This window comes from Lepidochelys kempii, chromosome 6 (genome assembly GCF_965140285.1).
Source record: "Lepidochelys kempii isolate rLepKem1 chromosome 6, rLepKem1.hap1, whole genome shotgun sequence".
NCBI classification, from domain to species: Eukaryota; Metazoa; Chordata; order Testudines; family Cheloniidae; genus Lepidochelys; species Lepidochelys kempii.
The window spans coordinates 10,122,882-10,141,389 of NC_136385.1; the positions used below are offsets into that span (position 1 = coordinate 10,122,882).

General features: G+C 64.2%; 1 protein-coding gene across 1 annotated transcript; it reads left to right on the forward strand.

Moving 5' to 3' along the window:
- Window positions 1-2,000: 2,000 nt before the first annotated feature.
- On the forward strand, window positions 2,001-17,542 carry SLC5A2 (solute carrier family 5 member 2). The gene is made up of 16 exons (XM_078853470.1): window positions 2,001-2,108; window positions 3,457-3,594; window positions 7,079-7,150; window positions 9,800-9,904; window positions 10,001-10,060; window positions 10,450-10,554; window positions 10,691-10,796; window positions 10,913-10,993; window positions 11,501-11,730; window positions 11,858-11,993; window positions 12,131-12,238; window positions 12,927-13,077; window positions 13,179-13,347; window positions 14,252-14,467; window positions 14,747-14,906; window positions 17,046-17,542. The coding sequence occupies exons 1-16, from the start codon at window positions 2,085-2,087 to the stop codon at window positions 17,432-17,434; spliced, it is 2,250 nt and encodes a 749-aa protein (XP_078709596.1). The 5' UTR covers window positions 2,001-2,084; the 3' UTR covers window positions 17,435-17,542.
- Window positions 17,543-18,508: the final 966 nt, after the last annotated feature.

Consider the following 18,508-nt stretch of genomic DNA (forward strand, 5'->3'; position numbering starts at 1 on the left):
TCTGTATTTCATGGTCTTCACACAGCCTTGAGCAGTGCACCATACCACATCCGGTCCACACTCACCCCCTGCTCAACCCCCAGCCCTGCCCCAGGCTCCAACCCTTCCCTCAAGGCCCCACCCCAGCCCCACCTCTTCACACCCCCGCCTCACCTTTTCCTGCCCTGTTCTATCCGTTCCCCCAAGCCCTGCGTCCTCCCCCCTCCCCCTCCCCCCAGCCTCCTGCACGCCGCAAAACAGCTGATTGAGGCAGGCGGGAGGGTGGGAGGGAGAAGCACTGATCGGTGGAGCCCGCCAGCAGGCAGGAGGCGCTGGCGGGAGGGAGAGGTGCTGATAGGGGGAATGTGTCCTCTTCTTGGCCTCCAGCCATGTCATCAGCATGTTTTCCCCCTTCCAGGGGTGAAGTAGCTCAGTTCAATAGACCAGCCCCTCCCACAGTGGCAAGTGGGGGGATACCCGGGTCCACCCACTACTCTGGGTCCTGACCCAGGGACCCTGTAGATAACAGCTTCCTTCAGCATCTCCTTAACCTTGCTCCATGCTGCTTCTATTTCCTGGGCCACTTCCCTGCCGCCCCAGCACCTTCTTTCCCCTCTTCTCAGAGTACCCAGCCAGCAAGTCCCAGCAGTCAGCCAGCAGCTCCCTCTCGCTCTGTGCATCCTCCCTCCAATTGGCTGCTCCCTGCACAGCCTGGCTAGGCTGCTTGGAGGACTTGCCTCCACTGCTTTTTTCTGGGACAGGGTGAGGAGGGCCCATGAGGCCTCCATTAACCCCATCTTCTCTGGTGTGGGGTGAACACCTGTAGCCAGACAGCCAGCCCACCCCCCCTCAGACCAGCATTGCTGGAAACACAGGAGGAAGCCGGAGCAGGGCACTTAACATATATTCCAGCCCAGCCTTTGAAGCTGTGAAAGCCCAGGTGTGCTGCTACAATGTGCCTCTGGGAACAGATACAAGGATTAAGCTCACAGCAGGCAGAGGCCCGGTGACAGACATGGCTCTTAGCCCCTACTAAATAGCGTGATGCACACACCCCAACATCCTAGGTGGGAAAATATTTACCCTGATAAAAGAAATGTCCAGTAGTCGACACTTATTGTTTCTCTCCCTTGCAAGTGTAAACTACTCTTGCGAAAGCTGGCGTCACCCAGACAGACCAGCCTCAATTTGGCATAAGAAAGGAGAAAGAGAATAAAGGAGTACAGAGGTATAAGTAGGGGACCTACAGCACCATGATTTTTGAGTGCTTTTCACTATCTATCTGCTGGTCAGATAAGTGACAGCCTCCCAAGGCTTCTGCAGCTAAGAGGGTCCCTACGCCTTGTCCCTTATTCGTCTTTCCGCGGAATTGAGTGACCGATCCTGGCTTGGCACCGCTGGAATCGAGAGATGCAAGGAGGGTAAGAAGCACCCACACCTGATCTCCTATCTTTAGTGTACACATATTTTGAAATAGAGCTCTATACTTTGTTTTCTTTCTTTGGGATTGTGGCTTCAGTTTTGTAACTTGTTTGTGTGTGTAACATCTCTACATTTAAATAAGTAGGCACTAACAATTTTGTAACCACATGATTAGAATCTAGCTTAATAAATTTTGGTAACCATTTGTGCATAAGCCTGACTTGTTTTCTCTGGTTTACTGTAAAGCAGCCAACACAATTAAAGAACCTCAGCCGTTTTGGCTCTAAAGCCTGGCCATTAGGTGAGAGTACTAAGAGCCTAGCGTTGAGTTGTGCCGCCTCCACGGGGCAAACTCTTGGGGCACCTGTCAGTCAATCCTGGCTGCCCGCTGCGAAGGAGCTCTGAGCTCTAGCAGTTAAAGTCACGGGTGTGGAGAGGCTCTTAGTGCTGCCATTGGGGCACCTGTCAGTCAGTATTGACTGCCCGCTGCGAAGGAGCTCTGAGCTCTAGCAGTTAAAGTCACGGGTGGTTAGGACCTTGGGGCATCCGTCAGCCTAGCCCGGGCTGCCTGCCGCGAAGGGACAGTGCGTCCTAGCGGTTAAAGTCACGGATGGTATAAACGGGCATAGCTGGCACCTCACCAAACATCCTTGGCCGTCGGCTAACAACACCCCATCACAGAGATGAAGAGATGGAAGGATGTGTGGGTGAGTAGGTAGGGGATATAGGGATGGGTGGGTGGGTGAGTAGCTGGGTTTGTAGAGGCTTGGAGGGATGGATTTTTGAGTAGTTGGGTCCATAGGGAGATGGAGGGTTAGATCATTGAGTCCATAGGGAAATGGAGGGATGGGTAGTTGGGCCCATAGGGGGATGGAGGGTTAGGTAGTTGATCCGTAGGAGGTTGGAAAGATGGGTAATAGGGTCCATGGGGGGTGGAGGAAAGGATAATTAGGTAGATGGGTCCATATGGTGAGGGAGGGAGGGAAGGATAGGTTGTTGGATCCACAGGGGAATGGAGGGAGGGATAGCTGGGTCCATAGAAGGATGGATGGAGGGACGCATGGATGGGTAGTTGGTCCCACAGCGGGATGGGTAGTTGGCTCTGTAGGGTGATGGAGGGATGGGTAGTTGGGTCTGAAGGGTGATGGAGGGATGGATAATTGGGTCTCTCGGGTGATGGAGGGATGGGTAGTTGGATCCAGAGGGGGATGGATAGTTGGGTCTGTAGGGGTATGGAGGGATGGGTAGTTGTCTCTGAAGATTGATGGAGATATGGATAGTTGGCTCCATAGGGTGATGGAGGGGTGGAGGGATGGGTAGTTGGCTCTGAAGATTGATGGAGGAATGGGTAATTGGCGATGTGGAGGGATGGACAGGTAGTTGGCTCTTAGAGGGATGGAGGGATAGATAGATAGTTGGGTTAATGAGGGGCATAGATACATACCTAGAGGAGGGTGTAGAGTGATGGATAGACATGTAGGTGGCTCAGCATGAGGATGGATGGAAGGAAAGCTAAATCAATCTTCTGGAGCCCTCCTTGCCTGACTCCCCCTTTGCCCCCTCCCCTGTGACAACCCTCCCATGGCAGAAGCCTCCTCCCCATCCCCTAGGAAGCACAGGGTAGTAGGGGGCACTCACCAGCAGTGCACGTTTCTGCCTGGCTCAGCTCAGCCTCACTCTGCTTCTCCTTGGAGAACACTTCAGCTGGCTCAGAACATGGGCTCTGCTCCACCCAGCTACCAGGGAACGGTGGGGCAGAGACGGCAAGGGAAGGAGGAGGGACAAGGCTAATCGCACTCTAGAGACACCCCTGCTCTGATACTAGCCACTGGCACATGGTGACTCAACCCAGAGCCAGTGCCTGGCCCAACAATGGGTCTGGAATCAGGACTCCTGCGTTCTGTCCCCAACTCAGGGCGGGACTGGGAGTCAGGATTCCTTCATTCTAGTCTACTTCCCCCCTCCCCGCCGTCTCTGGGTTGGTTAATCACAGATCCAGCCCCATGACCAAGTTTGCTATTAACCATCCCCGCTGGCCCCTGGGGACCCTTCCAGGAGGTGTCATTTCGGTTCAGGGAGAGAGACCGCAACAGTATGGAGGGGGTGCCACAGTCCAGGGCCGTCATCAACAACCCGGCCGACATCAGCGTCATCGTGGGCTACTTCGTCCTGGTCATCTGCGTAGGGCTCTGGGTAGGTGAGCTGGGGACACAGCCCTTTGCCCCAGTCCCCTCTCTCCCACCCCCCAACACTGGGCACCAGGGGTAGAAATTGCACAGGGTAGAGACCTGAGCCACTCTTCTGGGACCCAGAACCACCAGGCGGAGAACGAGAACTGACCACCCCAAAATTAGACCCAAAACTTGAGTCAAGGACATCCCCATATACACCCTGCTATCCAGCCATCTATCCACCCATCCCCATATACACCCCTCTATCTATCCCCCATCCCCATATACACCCCTCTATCTATCCATCCATCCACTCATCCACATACACACCTTGCTATCTATCCACCCATCCCCATAAACACTCTCTATCTATCCCCCATCCCCATATGCACCCTGCTATCTATCCCCCCATCCAGCCATTCCCATATACACCCCTCTCTCTAGCTGTCCATCCATCCTTTCCCATACACTCCTCGCTTTCTATCCCTCTATCCATCCCCATACACACACCCCATCCATCCTTCATTCCCCAAACATACCCCTCTTTCTAGCCATCCCCATACACACCCCTCTGTCTATCCATTCATCCCTCCCCGTACACACCTCTCTCTCTATCCCTTTATCAGACTCCATAGGCACCTCCCTACCTATCTATCCACCCTAATACCCAACCTTCTATCCATCCAGCCCCAAGCAGAGCCCGCTCTTTATCCAGCTACACAACCCTCTGTCCACCCATCCATCCCGCTGCTCACCCCTCTCTCCATCCCCATACACACCCCTCTAGCCAGCTGTCTATCCCCATACACACACACATCTACCTATCTCCATACACACCCCTCTATCCATCAGTCTCCAGAACCCCCCCACACTTATCCATCCATCCCAGAATCAAGCATCATCACCCAGGAACTCAGTCTCTGAAACTTGAATTTCCATCTCAACCCTAGCATGTCTCTGTTGCTGGCAGATCCCAGAATCAAAGCCCAGGGCTCGACCCTGGAAATCTGACCCCAGAACTTGAACTGTGGCCCGGGAAGCCCATCCACAAAACAGTGGGGCTCAGAAGGGCCTGCGGCTGAGGCCCACATCCACAGAGGACTTAGATGCCCAAGTCCTAGTTTTAGGCTCCCCTGAGATCCACAAAACTCTCACTCGGCTCCCACCCAACACCTAAGTCATTGTAGTCGAAGTTTCATACCCGCCGGAGTTTCTGCCTCGGGGCACATGAGCTGCTGCCTCCCTCTGGGTGTCCAGGAGGACACGCATTCATGCTACCCACTGGGCTATGCTGATGTGGGACCCCCTCAGTCCCTCCTGGTACAGCTGTTCCACAGTGCCTCAGTGAAGGAGTGGGTACAGCCAGGGGACTGGCCCCAGGAGTCTCCCACCTCCCAGCTGGATGTCCCAAGCACCAGCCCACAGAGTTCTTCTCAAGCTCTGGCCTGCTCTCTCTCTGGCCCAGGGACTCTTGTTCTTTAAAGCCACCACGGAGGAGAAGCTGAACCAGGAGAGACCAAGGGAGCTCGCACGTCCGACTATCCCATTATTGCTCCGTGGCTTCTCTTCAGGCAGAAGGGGGAATTGAACCAGGAGCTTCCACAACCCAGGCTGAGTGCTCTAAGCACTGGGCTGGAAGTCGTAAGCTGGGCACCTCCTCCTGTGGCTGGTTTGTGGGGAGCGAGGCAGGCGCCCAACTCATTCTCACAAGGAACAACTGAGATACCAAAGCTGCCCGACCCCAGGAGAGGGATTCCCAGCTCTGGGCCGCTGGCAGAGCGAGGCGCCTCTCTGCAGCTTGGACTAAGGGGGCAAACTGCATGAGAGGGGCAGGACTTAGGACCTCCCATCTCCCACTGCCTGGCTCAGCTGGCTCCCTGCCTAGCACGCCTAGCACCCATTCATTATATAGGGAGCCTGGCGCCTAGCTCAGGCTTTCTGGATCCCAGTGTTGGTCCAGTGATTTTTCTCAGCACCTAAACATTAGGCGTTCCTGTGCCGAGCACCATGATGCCTAAGTCCCTTTGTGGAGCCAGACCTTAGAACCCAATAATCTCATGTGATTGACACGCCTAGAACACAAGTCACTGGCATGATTGATGTACCTAGAACCCAAACCGCTAGGATCTTGGATGGGGCTGTCCTTGTTCCACCACTCCCATGACATTTCTGTCCCTTCTCCCGCTTATCACTCCCTCTACTCCACCCCAGGAGGGTCCCATCTCACAGTGGAAGGGCTGGTGGGGCCTCATCCCGGCTGTACAGTTGGTTTTTTGCTCTTCTCATAGTCTTAGCTCTTTGATCTCAGCTCCAGATTGGGCAGGGACAGGGGAAGAGGTTGTTAATTATTACTGGGAAGTACATGGTCCATGCTCATGAGGCCTGTAATGAGGTGTTGTAAATTTAGCAGATTAGTCAGGGAGCAGAAATGTACGGCGTATGCCCCCTGCATCACTTTGCCACACAAAGTCCCCCGACCGTTGACCCATGGCTTTAATAAGTCACTGCGGCCCCTCCAACTAGCCAGCCCCATCCCCTCACAGCCCCGAGTGCTGGATCCTCCCCCCGCGGACACCTCAGCTTGCTGCAGTACATGGCAAAGACCCAAAATGATGGGACACACTAGAATTACTCAGGCAAGACACATGCACGGCAGTGGGATTCCTCACTCAGTGCCAGGCTGGCTCACAACTGAGGCCCATCTAACTCAGCCTCCAGCAAAGGAAAATGTGACACACACACCCCCCCCCCGCAATATACATCTCAACCTGGTCTCTAACAGGGACCCCCCTGAAGCCTTGCGGCAGGAAGCTGTGTCACCAACTCTGGCTAGTTTCAGCCACTGAAATACCCAGTCCCTCTTTGAATCTTGGCCCCCCACAACTTCTGGTGGCAGGCAGTTCCGAAGGCCGATCACGCCTCGGGTGAAAGTGCATTTCCTGCCTCCTTGTGATTGACTCCAGGAGCTCAATCTATTTAGCGAAACCAAGAGCAGGTTAAGGGGTGGGCTGATCACAGTCTGTACGTACCTCCATAGGGAACAAATCATTAATACGGGGCTCTTTAGTGGACGAAGGTCTGACACGACCCAGTGGCTGGACGTAGGCAAATTCAGCCTGGAACTAAGGGGTACGTTTTTAAGAGTGTGGGGAATTAACCATTGGAACAGCTCACCCAGGGCTGTGGCTGATTCGCCATCGCTGGGAAGTTGGTGCCCCAGTTCAGCCAGGAACGATTTGGGGCAGTTCCCTGGCCTGTGCTACCCGGGAGGTCAGACCTGGCCGGCCTGAGAATCTCTGAGCCCCAGGTCAGTCACTCTCCAGAGGAGATTTGCTCCAGCCCGCTGAGCCGTCCCATCGCCCTTCTCGGAGCCTGGCATCCCCAGACAGAGCTGGGGGGGCTCACCCCGTGGAGGGAGACAGAGCTGGCGGGGTATCTCTGAAGCTGGGGGAGAAACCCAGCATCCAGCCCATGAAAACGCCCTCCTCCCGCTCTCGCCCCTGCAGTCTATGTGCCGCACCAACCGCAGCACCATCGGGGGTTACTTCCTGGCTGGTAGGAACATGGTCTGGGGGCCGGTGAGTATTGCAGTGGGGGCGGGGGAGATAGACAGACAGACAGATAGATGGGTGCGTATGGGGCTAACCGTCGATCTCGGGAACGGATTCAGAGATGGATTTAGGGAAGAGGGTTAATACTTGACCCTAGAAGCAACTGGGGTGAGGATGGGGCAGTGTGGGGCGGGGCAGGGGATTGATGTCAGGGGGCCCATAGCAAGGGTATGAGGTTGAGTGGCAGGGGGTTGGCGTTAGGGGCAGTGCCTGGGGGCAGGGGGTGGCATTAGGGGCAGTGCCCAGAGGCAGGGGCTGGCATTGGGGCAGTGCCCAGGGGCAGGGGTTCGTGTTAGGGGCAGTGCCCGGGAGCAGGGGGTGGCATTAGGGGCAGTGCCCAGGGGCAGGGGGTTGGCATTAGGGGCAGTGCCCAGGGGCAGGGGGTTGCGGTTAGGGGCAGTGCCCGGGGGCAGGCGGTTGGGGTTAGGGGCAGTGCCCGGGGGCAGGGGCTGGCTTTAGGGGCAGTGCCCGGGGCAGGGGGTTGGCATTAGGGGCAGTGCCCAGGGGCAGGAGGTTGGGGTTGGTGCAGTGCCCGGGGGCAGGGGGTTGGGGTTAGGGGCAGTGCCCGGGGCAGGGGGTTGGGGTTAGGGGCAGTGCCCAGGGGCAGGGGGCTGGCATTAGGGGCAGTGCCCGGGGCAGGGGGTTGGCATTAGGGGCAGTGCCCGGGGCAGGGGGTTGGCGTTAGGGGCAGTGCCTGGGGGCAGGGGGTTGGCGTTAGGGGCAGTGCCCGGGGCAGGGGGTTGGCGTTAGGGGCAGTACCCGGGGCAGGGGGTGGTGTTAGGGGCAGTGCCCGAGGCAGGGGGTTGGGGTTAGGGGCAGTGCCCGGGTGCAGGGGGTTGGCATTAGGGGCATTGCCCGGGGCAGGGGTTGGCGTTAGTGGCAGTGCCCGGGGCAGGGGGTTGGGGTTAGGGGCAGAGCCCGGGGGCAGGGGGTTGGCATTAGGGGCAGTGCCCAGGGGCAGGGGCTTGCTTTAGGGGCAGTGCCCAGGGGCAGGGGGTTGGGGTTAGGGGCAGTGCCCGGGGGCAGGGGCTGGCTTTAGGGGCAGTGCCCGGGGGCAGGGGGTTGGGGTTAGGGGCAGTGCCCGGGGCAGGGGGTTGGGGTTAGGGGCAGTGCCCGGGGGCAGGGGCTGGCTTTAGGGGCAGTGCCCGGGGCAGGGGGTTGGCATTAGGGGCAGTGCCCAGGGGCAGGAGGTTGGGGTTGGTGCAGTGCCCGGGGGCAGGGGGTTGGGGTTAGGGGCAGTGCCCAGGGGCAGGGGGCTGGCATTAGGGGCAGTGCCCGGGGCAGGGGGTTGGCATTAGGGGCAGTGCCCGGGGCAGGGGGTTGGCGTTAGGGGCAGTGCCTGGGGGCAGGGGGTTGGCGTTAGGGGCAGTGCCCGGGGCAGGGGGTTGGCGTTAGGGGCAGTACCCGGGGCAGGGGGTGGTGTTAGGGGCAGTGCCCGAGGCAGGGGGTTGGGGTTAGGGGCAGTGCCCGGGTGCAGGGGGTTGGCATTAGGGGCATTGCCCGGGGCAGGGGTTGGCGTTAGTGGCAGTGCCCGGGGCAGGGGGTTGGGGTTAGGGGCAGAGCCCGGGGGCAGGGGGTTGGCATTAGGGGCAGTGCCCAGGGGCAGGGGCTTGCTTTAGGGGCAGTGCCCAGGGGCAGGGGGTTGGGGTTAGGGGCAGTGCCCGGGGGCAGGGGCTGGCTTTAGGGGCAGTGCCCGGGGGCAGGGGGTTGGGGTTAGGGGCAGTGCCCGGGGCAGGGGGTTGGGGTTAGGGGCAGTGCCCGGGGGCAGGGGGTTGGCATTAGGGGCAGTGCCTGGGGGCAGGGGGTTGGGGTTAGGGGCAGTGCCCGGGGCAGGGGGTTGGCGTTAGGGGCAGTGCCTGGGGGCAGGGGATTGGGGTTAGGGGCAGTGCCCGGGGGCAGGGGCTGGCTTTAGGGGCACTGCCCAGGGGCAGGGGCTTGGGCTTAGGGGCAGTGCCCGGGGGCAGGGGGTTGGCATTAGGGGCAGTGCCCGGGGGCAGGGGGTTGGGGTTAGGTGCAGTGCCCGGGGGCAGGGGGTTGGCATTAGGGGCAGTGCCTGGGGGCAGGGGGTTGGGGTTAGGGGCAGTGCCCGGGGCAGGGGGTTGGGGTTAGGGGCAGTGCCTGGGGGCAGGGGGTTGGCATTAGGGGCAGTGCCTGGGGGCAGGGGGTTGGGGTTAGGGGCAGTGCCCGGGGCAGGGGGTTGGCATTAGGGGCAGTGCCTGGGGGCAGGGGGTTGGGGTTAGGGGCAGTGCCTGGGGCAGGGGGTTGGGGTTAGGGGCAGTGCCCGGGGGCAGGGGGTTGGCGTTAGGGGCAGTGCCCGGGGGCAGGGGGTTGGGGTTAGGGGCAGTGCCCGGGGTCAGGGGGTTGGGGTTTGGGGCAGTGCCCGGGGGCAGGGGGTTGGGGTTAGGGGCAGGGGGCAGGGGGTTGGGGTTTGGGGCAGTGCCCGGGGGCAGGGGGTTGGGGTTAGGGGCAGGGGGCAGGGGGTTGGGGTTTGGGGCAGTGCCCGGGGGCAGGGGGTTGGGGTTAGGGGCAGTGCCCAGGGGCAGGGGGTTGGGGTTAGGGGCAGTGCTCCGTGCACCTATCCATAGCCCAGTCCCTCTCCCTCCGGCTATGCTGCAGGTGGGCGCGTCTCTCTTTGCCAGCAACATCGGCAGTGGGCACTTCGTGGGGCTGGCTGGCACCGGTGCCGCCAGTGGCCTGGCTGTGGCCGGCTTCGAGTGGAATGTAAGTGATTTCGAGTGCCCAGAACTCCCTCCCCCCCCATCACCCCCTCCCTGACCCCACTGCCCCTCCCTGACCCCTCTCCTCTCTCCCTGCCAGGCTCTCTTCGTGGTTCTCCTCCTGGGATGGCTCTTCGTACCTGTCTACCTCACTGCCGGGGTGAGCATCACACTGGGTATAGGCTGGGGTGGCTGGGAGCCAGGACTCCTGGGTTCTATCCCAATCCTGGGAGAGGAGTGGGCTCTGGTGGGTTAGAGCCGGGGGCTGGGAGCCAGGACTCCGGGGTTTTATCCTCAGCTCCAGGAGGGGAGGGCAGTGGGGTCTAGTGGGTTAGAGCAACGGTGGCTGGAAGCCAGGACTCCTGGGTTCTATCCCAACTCTGGGAGAGGAGTGGGGTCTCGTGGGTTAGACCGGGGGGCTGGGAGCCAGGACTCCGGGGTTTTATCCTCAGCTCTGGGAGGGGAGGGCAGCGGGGTCTGGTGGGTTAGAGCATTGGGGGCTGGGAGCCAGGACACCTGGGTTCCATTCTGTTCTCCCTTTACCTGCAGGTGATCACGATGCCCCAGTATCTGAAGAAGCGATTTGGGGGCCGGCGAATCCGGATCTATCTGTCCATCCTGTCCCTCTTTCTCTACATCTTCACTAAAATCTCAGTACGTAATTAATCCTCTTCCAGGGGGTGGGCAGGAGCACCGGCTGTGGGTGGTGTTCCTGGCTTCTCCCAGCAGGGGGTGCTGTGTACATTGGCCCAATGCTGAGACCCCCCCATCCTGTATCGCCCCCCCGTAGGTGGACATGTTCTCGGGGGCTGTTTTTATCCAGCAGGCTCTGGGCTGGAATATCTATGTCGCTGTCATTGCCCTGCTTGTAATTACCACCATATACACTGTGACAGGTAATGGGGATGCATCTGGGGTGGGGGCCCAGGGGCTGCTCCAGCTGGGCCCTGGAGAGCGGGGGGGGGGAGTGCAGGTGGGCACCGTTTCACCCCACCCCTTGTTGCTCTCCCAGGGGGGCTGGCAGCCCTGATGTACACCGACACAGTGCAAACCTTCGTCATCATTGGGGGAGCCTTCGTCCTCATGGGCTTTGGTGAGTGAGATCCACCCACTGCTCCCCCACGGACAGGGGCAGGAATTGCAGCTGAAAGGAAGCCGCCGGTGCCTCCAGACCCAGCAGGGAGTGCTGTAGGGAGTGAGGAGGGGGTGCCAGTTGTGGGGGGCTCCCGGTGCCTCCATACCCAGCAGGGGGTGCTGTAGGGAGTGGGGAGGGGGTGCCAGTTGTGGGGGGCTCCCGGTGACTCCAGTCCCGGCAGGAGATGCTGTAGGAAGCAGGGCGGGCGTCCTGACTGGGGTGGGGGGGGCTCCTGGTGACTCCAGTCCCAGCAGGAGATGCTATAGGAAACAGGGCGGGCGTCCTGACTGGGGTGAGGGGGGGCTCCTGGTGACTCCAGTCCCAGCAGGGGGTGCTGTAGGAAGTAGGGAAGGGGTGCTGGTTGTGGGGGCTCCCGGTGACTCCAGCCCCGAGTTCTCCCAGATGTTGGGGGCAGGCTGCCGCGGTCACTCTTGGTCACAGTGACCCCTGTTGGTTGCTTTGCAGCATTTCACGAGGTGGGGGGCTACCAGGGGCTCTTTGACAAGTACCTGGAGGCCATTCCCAGCAAGACCCTCTCTCCAGCCCCGGCCCTGTACAACATCTCAGCCACCTGCTACCAGCCCCGCCCCGACGCCTTCCACCTCCTCCGCGACCCCCTGACGGGAGACCTCCCCTGGCCAGCGCTAATCTTCGGCCTCACCATCATCTCCACCTGGTACTGGTGCAGTGACCAGGTATGGGGGCGGGGAGTGGGGCCCGGGGCCTTTCCCCTCTGGGGGCGCCGGTTCCCATCCAGCCCCAGGGTGGGGACTGGCTGGCTCAGGGTGTGGGGCCTGCCACGGGGGCATTCCCTGTTCACAGGTGATTGTGCAGCGTTGCCTAGCGGGCAGGAGCCTGACCCACGTCAAAGCCGGCTGCATCCTCTGTGGGTACCTGAAGCTGTTGCCCATGTTCCTCATGGTGATGCCAGGCATGATCAGCCGCATCCTCTACCCAGGTACGGTGCTCCTCACCTCACCAGGAGATAGTGACGGCTGGGTACCGCTGCCCCCTGCTGGCGGGATCCCAGCTGCCCCGTGTCTTAGCCCCCTGCCTCCAGGCCTGGCCGCCCAGCTGACCCCGTTTTCTCCCCAGACGAGGTGGCCTGCGTGGTGCCAGAGGACTGCAAGCGGATCTGTGGCACTGAAGTCGGCTGCTCCAACATCGCCTACCCCAAGCTGGTGGTGACGCTCATGCCTGCTGGTAAGCAGTTGGAGCTGGCCCCCAATGCCTTAGTGCATTGCTAGCGGGGCGCCGGGCTGCAGGGAGCGGCCGTGGGACTCAGCAGGGGGCGCTGTGCTGCAGTGGGTTGGGGGGGCTCAGCAGGGGGCGCCGGGCTGCAGGGAGCGGGCGGGGGGCTCGGCAGGGGGCGCCGGGCTGCAGGGAGCGGGCGGGGGGCTCGGCAGGGGGCGCCGGGCTGCAGGGAGCGGGCTGGGGCTCGGCAGGGGGCGCCGGGCTGCAGGGAGCGGGCGGGGGGCTCGGCAGGGGGCGCCGGGCTGCAGGGAGCGGGCGGGGGCTCGACAGGGGGCGCCGGGCTGCAGGGAGCGGGCTGGGGGCTCGGCAGGGGGCGCCGGGCTGCAGGGAGCGGGCGGGGGCTCGGCAGGGGGCGCCGGGCTGCAGGGAGCGGGCTGGGGCTCGGCAGGGGGCGCCGGGCTGCAGGGAGGGGGCGGGGGCTCGGCAGGGGGCGCTGGGCTGCAGGGAGCGGGCGGGGGCTCGGCAGGGGGCGCTGGGCTGCAGGGAGGGGGCGGGGGCTCGGCAGGGGGCGCTGGGCTGCAGGGAGCGGGCGGGGGCTCGGCAGGGGGCGCTGGGCTGCAGGGAGCGGGCGGGGGGCTCGGCAGGGGGCGCTGGGCTGCAGGGCAGGGGCCATATGACTCTCTGTCGCCCCCTACAGGTCTGCGGGGGTTGATGCTGGCCGTGATGCTGGCCGCCCTGATGAGCTCCCTGGCCTCCATCTTCAATAGCAGCAGCACCCTATTCACCATGGACATCTACAACCGCCTGCGGCCCCGGGCCAGGAGCAAGGAGCTGCTGATTGTGGGCAGGTGAGGGTGGGCTCGGGGCACTGTGCTGCGGGGAGGGCTGTGCCTCTGAGCTCCCTGTGGGCCCAGCCATGCCCCTGCCCCTCACCCTGGTCTCTGGGCAGGGTGTGGATCTTGTGCATGGTGGCCATCAGCATTGCCTGGATCCCAGTGGTGCAGGCAGCGCAGAGTGGGCAGCTCTTCGATTACATCCAGTCCATCGCCAGCTACCTGGCGCCACCCATCGCCGCCGTCTTCTTCCTCGCCCTGTTCGTTAAGAGGGTCAACGAGCCCGTGGAGTGCCAGGGGACCCAGGCATTCGGAGATGGACCGGGGAGGGGGAGGGAGGGACCCAGGTGTCCGGGGATGGTGAGAAGGGGCCGGCGGAGTGGGGAACCCAGGTATCTGGAGATGGGGAGGAGGGGTCAAGGGTGGGGGAGCCGAGGGACCCAGGTGACCGGGGATGGCGAGAAGGGGCCATTCTTCCTGGCAGGGGTTTTTATTCCCTTCCCCCAGAATTTAAGCTGGCGGGACAAGGCCTCATGGGCATCTCCTCTTCCTCTGATGCTCCGCATTGGGCTGTCTGGTGTCTCTGAGTCTGGCCCACTCAGCTTTGGGCTGCGGGGCTGTTTTGTTGCTGTGTACACGGCCGGGCGCGGGCCAGGGTCTAGGAGCCTGCGGGGTCAGAGGGTCCCAGAGCCCGGGCTCCAGCCCGACCCCAGACGTTTACACAGCAATGTACAAATGCTTCCGCAAGTCTACACACTAACCCCGCCGACCTTATTTAACAACGCTAACACACGGGGGGGAGGCTGGGGCCCAGCTGTGCGGGCCTCAGTGTCCAGCTGAGCTCCAGAGGCCTTGGCCCGAGCTGACACCCGGTCTGCCGGTGTCCACAGCAGGCAGCAGAAGGAGGGAGGGAGAGAGGGACCCAGGCTTCCAGGCAGTGGGGAGGAGTGGGGGGAACCCAGTGTCTAGGCAGTGGAAGGATGGGGGAGGGGTGGCATGGAGGGTGTGGGGGACCCAAGTGTCGGGCACAGGGCGGACGGACGGGGGGGGGGACCCAGGCGTCCGGGGAGCGGGAGACCAGGGGAGGGTGGAGGGGGTGGGGAATGCGCATCCCCGCCGTGGGAGGATGAGGGAGCGAGGACTCAGAAGCCCAGGTGACACCCCCCTCCCCCCGCCTTTCTCCACACAGGGCGCGTTCTGGGGGCTGGTCGGGGGGCTGCTGATGGGCCTGGCCCGTCTGCTGCCTGAATTCGCCTATGGCACTGGCAGCTGCACCTTCCCCAGTGCCTGCCCCCGCCTCGTCTGCGGGGTCCACTACCTGTACTTCGCCATCATCCTCTTCCTGGCCAGCGTCGCCCTGGTGGTGGGGGTATCGCTTTGCACCCCACCCATCCCTGACAAGCACGTGAGTAGCCCTTGGGAGTGGGGAAGGGGGATGGGAGCCAGGCGTCCGGGACAGCTGCACAGGGCGCTCACCCTAGAAGAGAGAGACCAGGGTGGGGAAGAATGCAGGACAGGACCACAGGGTGCTCGCCCCTAGTGGAAGAGACAAAGTGGGGAAAAGGGACCCAGGTGTCCGGGACAGCAGCACAGGGCTCTCCCCCCTAGGGGGAGGGAGCAGGACGGGGAATGGGACCCAGGCACCCCAGTGCAGCGTGCTCACCCTGCAACCCCCCATCCCCAGCTACACCGGCTGGTGTTCAGCCTGCGGCACAGCAAGGAGGAGCGCGTGGACCTGGACGTGGAGGAGGAGGAGAAGGAGGAGAGGAGGAGGAGGCAAGAAATGAGGCGGCAGCAAGGAGTGGCCGTGAATGGGGCTGTGGAGCACGTGCTGGAGGTGGAAGGTGGGGCTCTAGAGGACTCTGGGCTGCAGGGGGGTGGGCGGGGGGCTCAGCAGGGGCGTCACGCTGCAGGGGCAGGCGGGGGGCTCAGCAGGGGGCGCAGTGCTGCAGGGAGCGGTAGGGGGCTCAGCAGGGGGCGCAGTGCTGCAGGAGTGGGAGGGGGGCTCAGCAGGGGGCGCTGGGCTGCAGGGGGCGACGGGGGGCTCAGTAGGGGGCGCTGGGCTGCAGGGAGCAGACAAGGGCTCAGCAGGGGACGCCGGGCTGCAGGGAGCGGGAGGGGGGCTCAGCAGGGGGCGCCGGGCTGCAGGGAGTGGGAGGGGGCTCAGCAGGGGGCGCTGGGCTGCAGGGAGCGGGAGGGGGGCTCAGCAGGGGGCGCTGGGCTGCAGGGAGCAGACAAGGGCTCAGCAGGGGATGCCGGGCTGCAGGGAGCAGGAGGGGGGCTCAGTAGGGGGCGCCGGGCTGCAGGGGACAGGCGGGGGGCTCAGCAGGGGGCGCAGTGCTGCAGGAGCGGGAGGGGGGCTCAGCAGGGGGCGCCGGGCTGCAGGGAGTGGGAGGGGGGCTCAGCAGGGGCGCTGGGGCTGCAGGGAGCGGGAGGGGGGCTCAGCAGGGGCACCGGGCTGCAGGGAGCAGGCAAGGGGCTCAGCAGGGGACGCCGGGCTGCAGGGGACAGGCGGGGGCTCAGCAGGGGGCGCAGTGCTGCAGGGAGCGGGAGGGGGGCTCAGCAGGGGGCGCTGGGCTGCAGGGGGCGGACGGGGGGCTCAGTAGGGGGCGCTGGGCTGCAGGGAGCAGACAAGGGCTCAGCAGGGGACGCCGGGCTGCAGGGAGCGGGAGGGGGGCTCAGCAGGGGACGCCGGGCTGCAGGGAGCGGGAGGGGGCTCAGCAGGGGGCGCCGGGCTGCAGGGAGTGGAGGGGGGCTCAGCAGGGGGCGCTGGGCTGCAGGGAGCGGGAGGGGGGCTCAGCAGGGGGCGCTGGGCTGCAGGGAGCAGACAAGGGCTCAGCAGGGGACGCCGGGCTGCAGGGAGCGGGAGGGGGGGCTCAGTAGGGGGCGCCGGGCTGCAGGGGACAGGCGGGGGGCTCAGCAGGGGGCGCAGTGCTGCAGGAGCGGGAGGGGGGCTCAGCAGGGGCGCCGGGCTGCAGGGAGTGGGAGGGGGGCTCAGCAGGGGGCGCTGGGCTGCAGGGAGCGGGAGGGGGGCTCAGCAGGGGGCACCGGGCTGCAGGGAGCAGGCAAGGGCTCAGCAGGGGGACGCCGGGCTGCAGGGACAGGCGGGGGGCTCAGCAGGGGGCGCAGTGCTGCAGGGAGCGGGAGGGGGGCTCAGCAGGGGGCGCTGGGCTGCAGGGGGCGGACGGGGGGCTCAGTAGGGGGCGCTGGGCTGCAGGGAGCAGACAAGGGCTCAGCAGGGGACGCCGGGCTGCAGGGAGCGGGAGGGGGGCTCAGCAGGGGACGCCGGGCTGCAGGGAGCGGGAGGGGGGCTCAGCAGGGGGCGCCGGGCTGCAGGGAGTGGGAGGGGGGGCTCAGCAGGGGGCGCTGGGCTGCAGGGAGCAGACAAGGGCTCAGCAGGGGATGCCGGGCTGCAGGGAGCAGGAGGGGGCTCAGTAGGGGGCGCCGGGCTGCAGGGGACAGGCGGGGGGCTCAGCAGGGGGCGCAGTGCTGCAGGGAGCGGGAGGGGGGCTCAGCAGGGGGCGCCGGGCTGCAGGGAGTGGGAGGGGGGCTCAGCAGGGGGCGCTGGGCTGCAGGGAGCGGGAGGGGGGCTCAGCAGGGGGCACCGGGCTGCAGGGAGCAGCAAGGGCTCAGCAGGGGACGCCGGGCTGCAGGGGACAGGCGGGGGGCTCAGCAGGGGGCGCAGTGCTGCAGGGAGCGGGAGGGGGCTCAGCAGGGGGCGCTGGGCTGCAGGGAGCAGACAAGGGCTCAGCAGGGGACGCCGGGCTGCAGGGAGCGGGAGGGGGGCTCAGCAGGGGGCGCCAGGCTGCAGGGAGTGGGAGGGGGGCTCAGCAGGGGGCGCTGGGCTGCAGGGAGCGGGAGGGGGGCTCAGCAGGGGGCGCTGGGCTGCAGGGAGCAGACAAGGGCTCAGCAGGGGACGCCGGGCTGCAGGGGGCGGGCAGGGGGCTCAGCAGGGGGCGCTGTTCACATTCTTTCTTGCACCAGGCCCCCAGTAGGTCAGCCCAGGGCTGCGTGGGGGCGCTGCGTAGCCTGGCTCTGCAGCCTGGGGGGGCCGCGGCGCAGCGGGGTGCCGGAGCCAGGTGTGGACAAGGAGGCCGAGGAGACACTGCCGGACATCACGGAGCAGCCAACCTGGAGCCGGGTCGTCAACCTCAACGCCATCGCCATGATGGCCGTCGCCCTCTTCCTGTGGGCTATTACGCCTGAGCCACTGCCCGCACCCCCACCTCTGCCATGCGGAGCCCCTCCCCCGGGTCTGAGCCCCACCGCAGGGAACCCACAGCAGCTTCTGCCTCTGCCACGGGGAACCCACAGCACCTCGGCCCCCCCACTGCCGCCAAATAAACCCTTTTTCCCTTCCCCGTTCCTGTAGCCCCCCACCCCGCCCCCACTGCATCCTCTGTCCAATGTGGCCTCTCCCTGTGGTGGGGTCCCCTCTGCCCTATGCCATCGTCCCCCTCCCCCCCCGGCACTGTGCACCTCAGCTACGCGCTATCTCAGAGTTGGGGGCTCCCCTCCCGCCCAAACCCAGTGCTGCGACCACAGGAAGAGGGTGGAAATGGGAGGGGGACAGCATGGCCCCCCAACCTCTCACCGACCCCCCAGCCCAGCCTCCCACCAGGTACCCCCCATGAAACTCAGGCTGGGAAGAGCGTGGAGGGAAAGCAATAGACAAATAAATGAATGGGAAACTCCAGCCAGTGTTTGCTTTTCTGGGAGGGAGCTGGCGCCCCCTAGAGGGGAAAGGCCCCGGGTCCCATTCCTCACCCCCCAGAGCCAGCCAATCCCCTAGCCCAGGGCCGGATCACAGCCAGCGCCCCGTAGAGGGGAAAGGCCCCAGGCATTCTCCATCCCCCTGAGCCAGCCAATCCCCAAGCCCAGGGCCGGATCGGAGCCAGCACCCCCTAGAGGGGAAAGGCCCCAGGTCCCGTTCCCCACCCCCCCGAGCCAGCCAATCCCCTAGCCCAGGGCCGGATCGGAGCCAGCACCCCCTAGAGGGGAAAGGCCCCAGGTCCCGGTCCCCCCCCCCCCCCCCCCCCCCCCGAGCCAGCCAATCCCCTAGCCCAGGGCCGGATCGGAGCCAGCACCCCCTAGAGGGGAAAGGCCCCAGGTCCCGTTCCCCACCCCCCCGAGCCAGCCAATCCCCTAGCCCAGGGCCGGATCACAGCCGGCACCCCCTAAAGGGGAAAGGCCCCAGGTCCCGTTCCCCACCCCCCCGAGCCAGCCAATCCCCTAGCCCAGGGCCGGATCACAGCCGGCACCCCCTAAAGGGGAAAGGCCCCAGGTCCCGTTCCCCACCCCCCCGAGCCAGCCAATCCCCTAGCCCAGGGCCGGATCACAGCCAGTGCCCTTTAGAGGGGAAAGGCCCCAGGTCCCGTTCCCCACCCCCCCGAGCCAGCCAATCCCCTAGCCCAGGGCCGGATCACAGCCGGCACCCCCTAAAGGG

What these genes read in the sequence shown, in the direction of transcription:
- SLC5A2 (XM_078853470.1), top strand. Translation starts at nt 2,085, where the DNA reads ATGAAGAGATGGAAGGATGTGTGG. An exon ending in AGAGATGGAAGGATGTGTGG is followed by an intron (nt 2,109 to 3,456) that starts GTGAGTAGGTAG and finishes GGACCCTTCCAG; the next exon opens with GAGGTGTCATTTCGGTTCAG. An exon ending in GAGCTGCTGATTGTGGGCAG is followed by an intron (nt 13,078 to 13,178) that starts GTGAGGGTGGGC and finishes GTCTCTGGGCAG; the next exon opens with GGTGTGGATCTTGTGCATGG.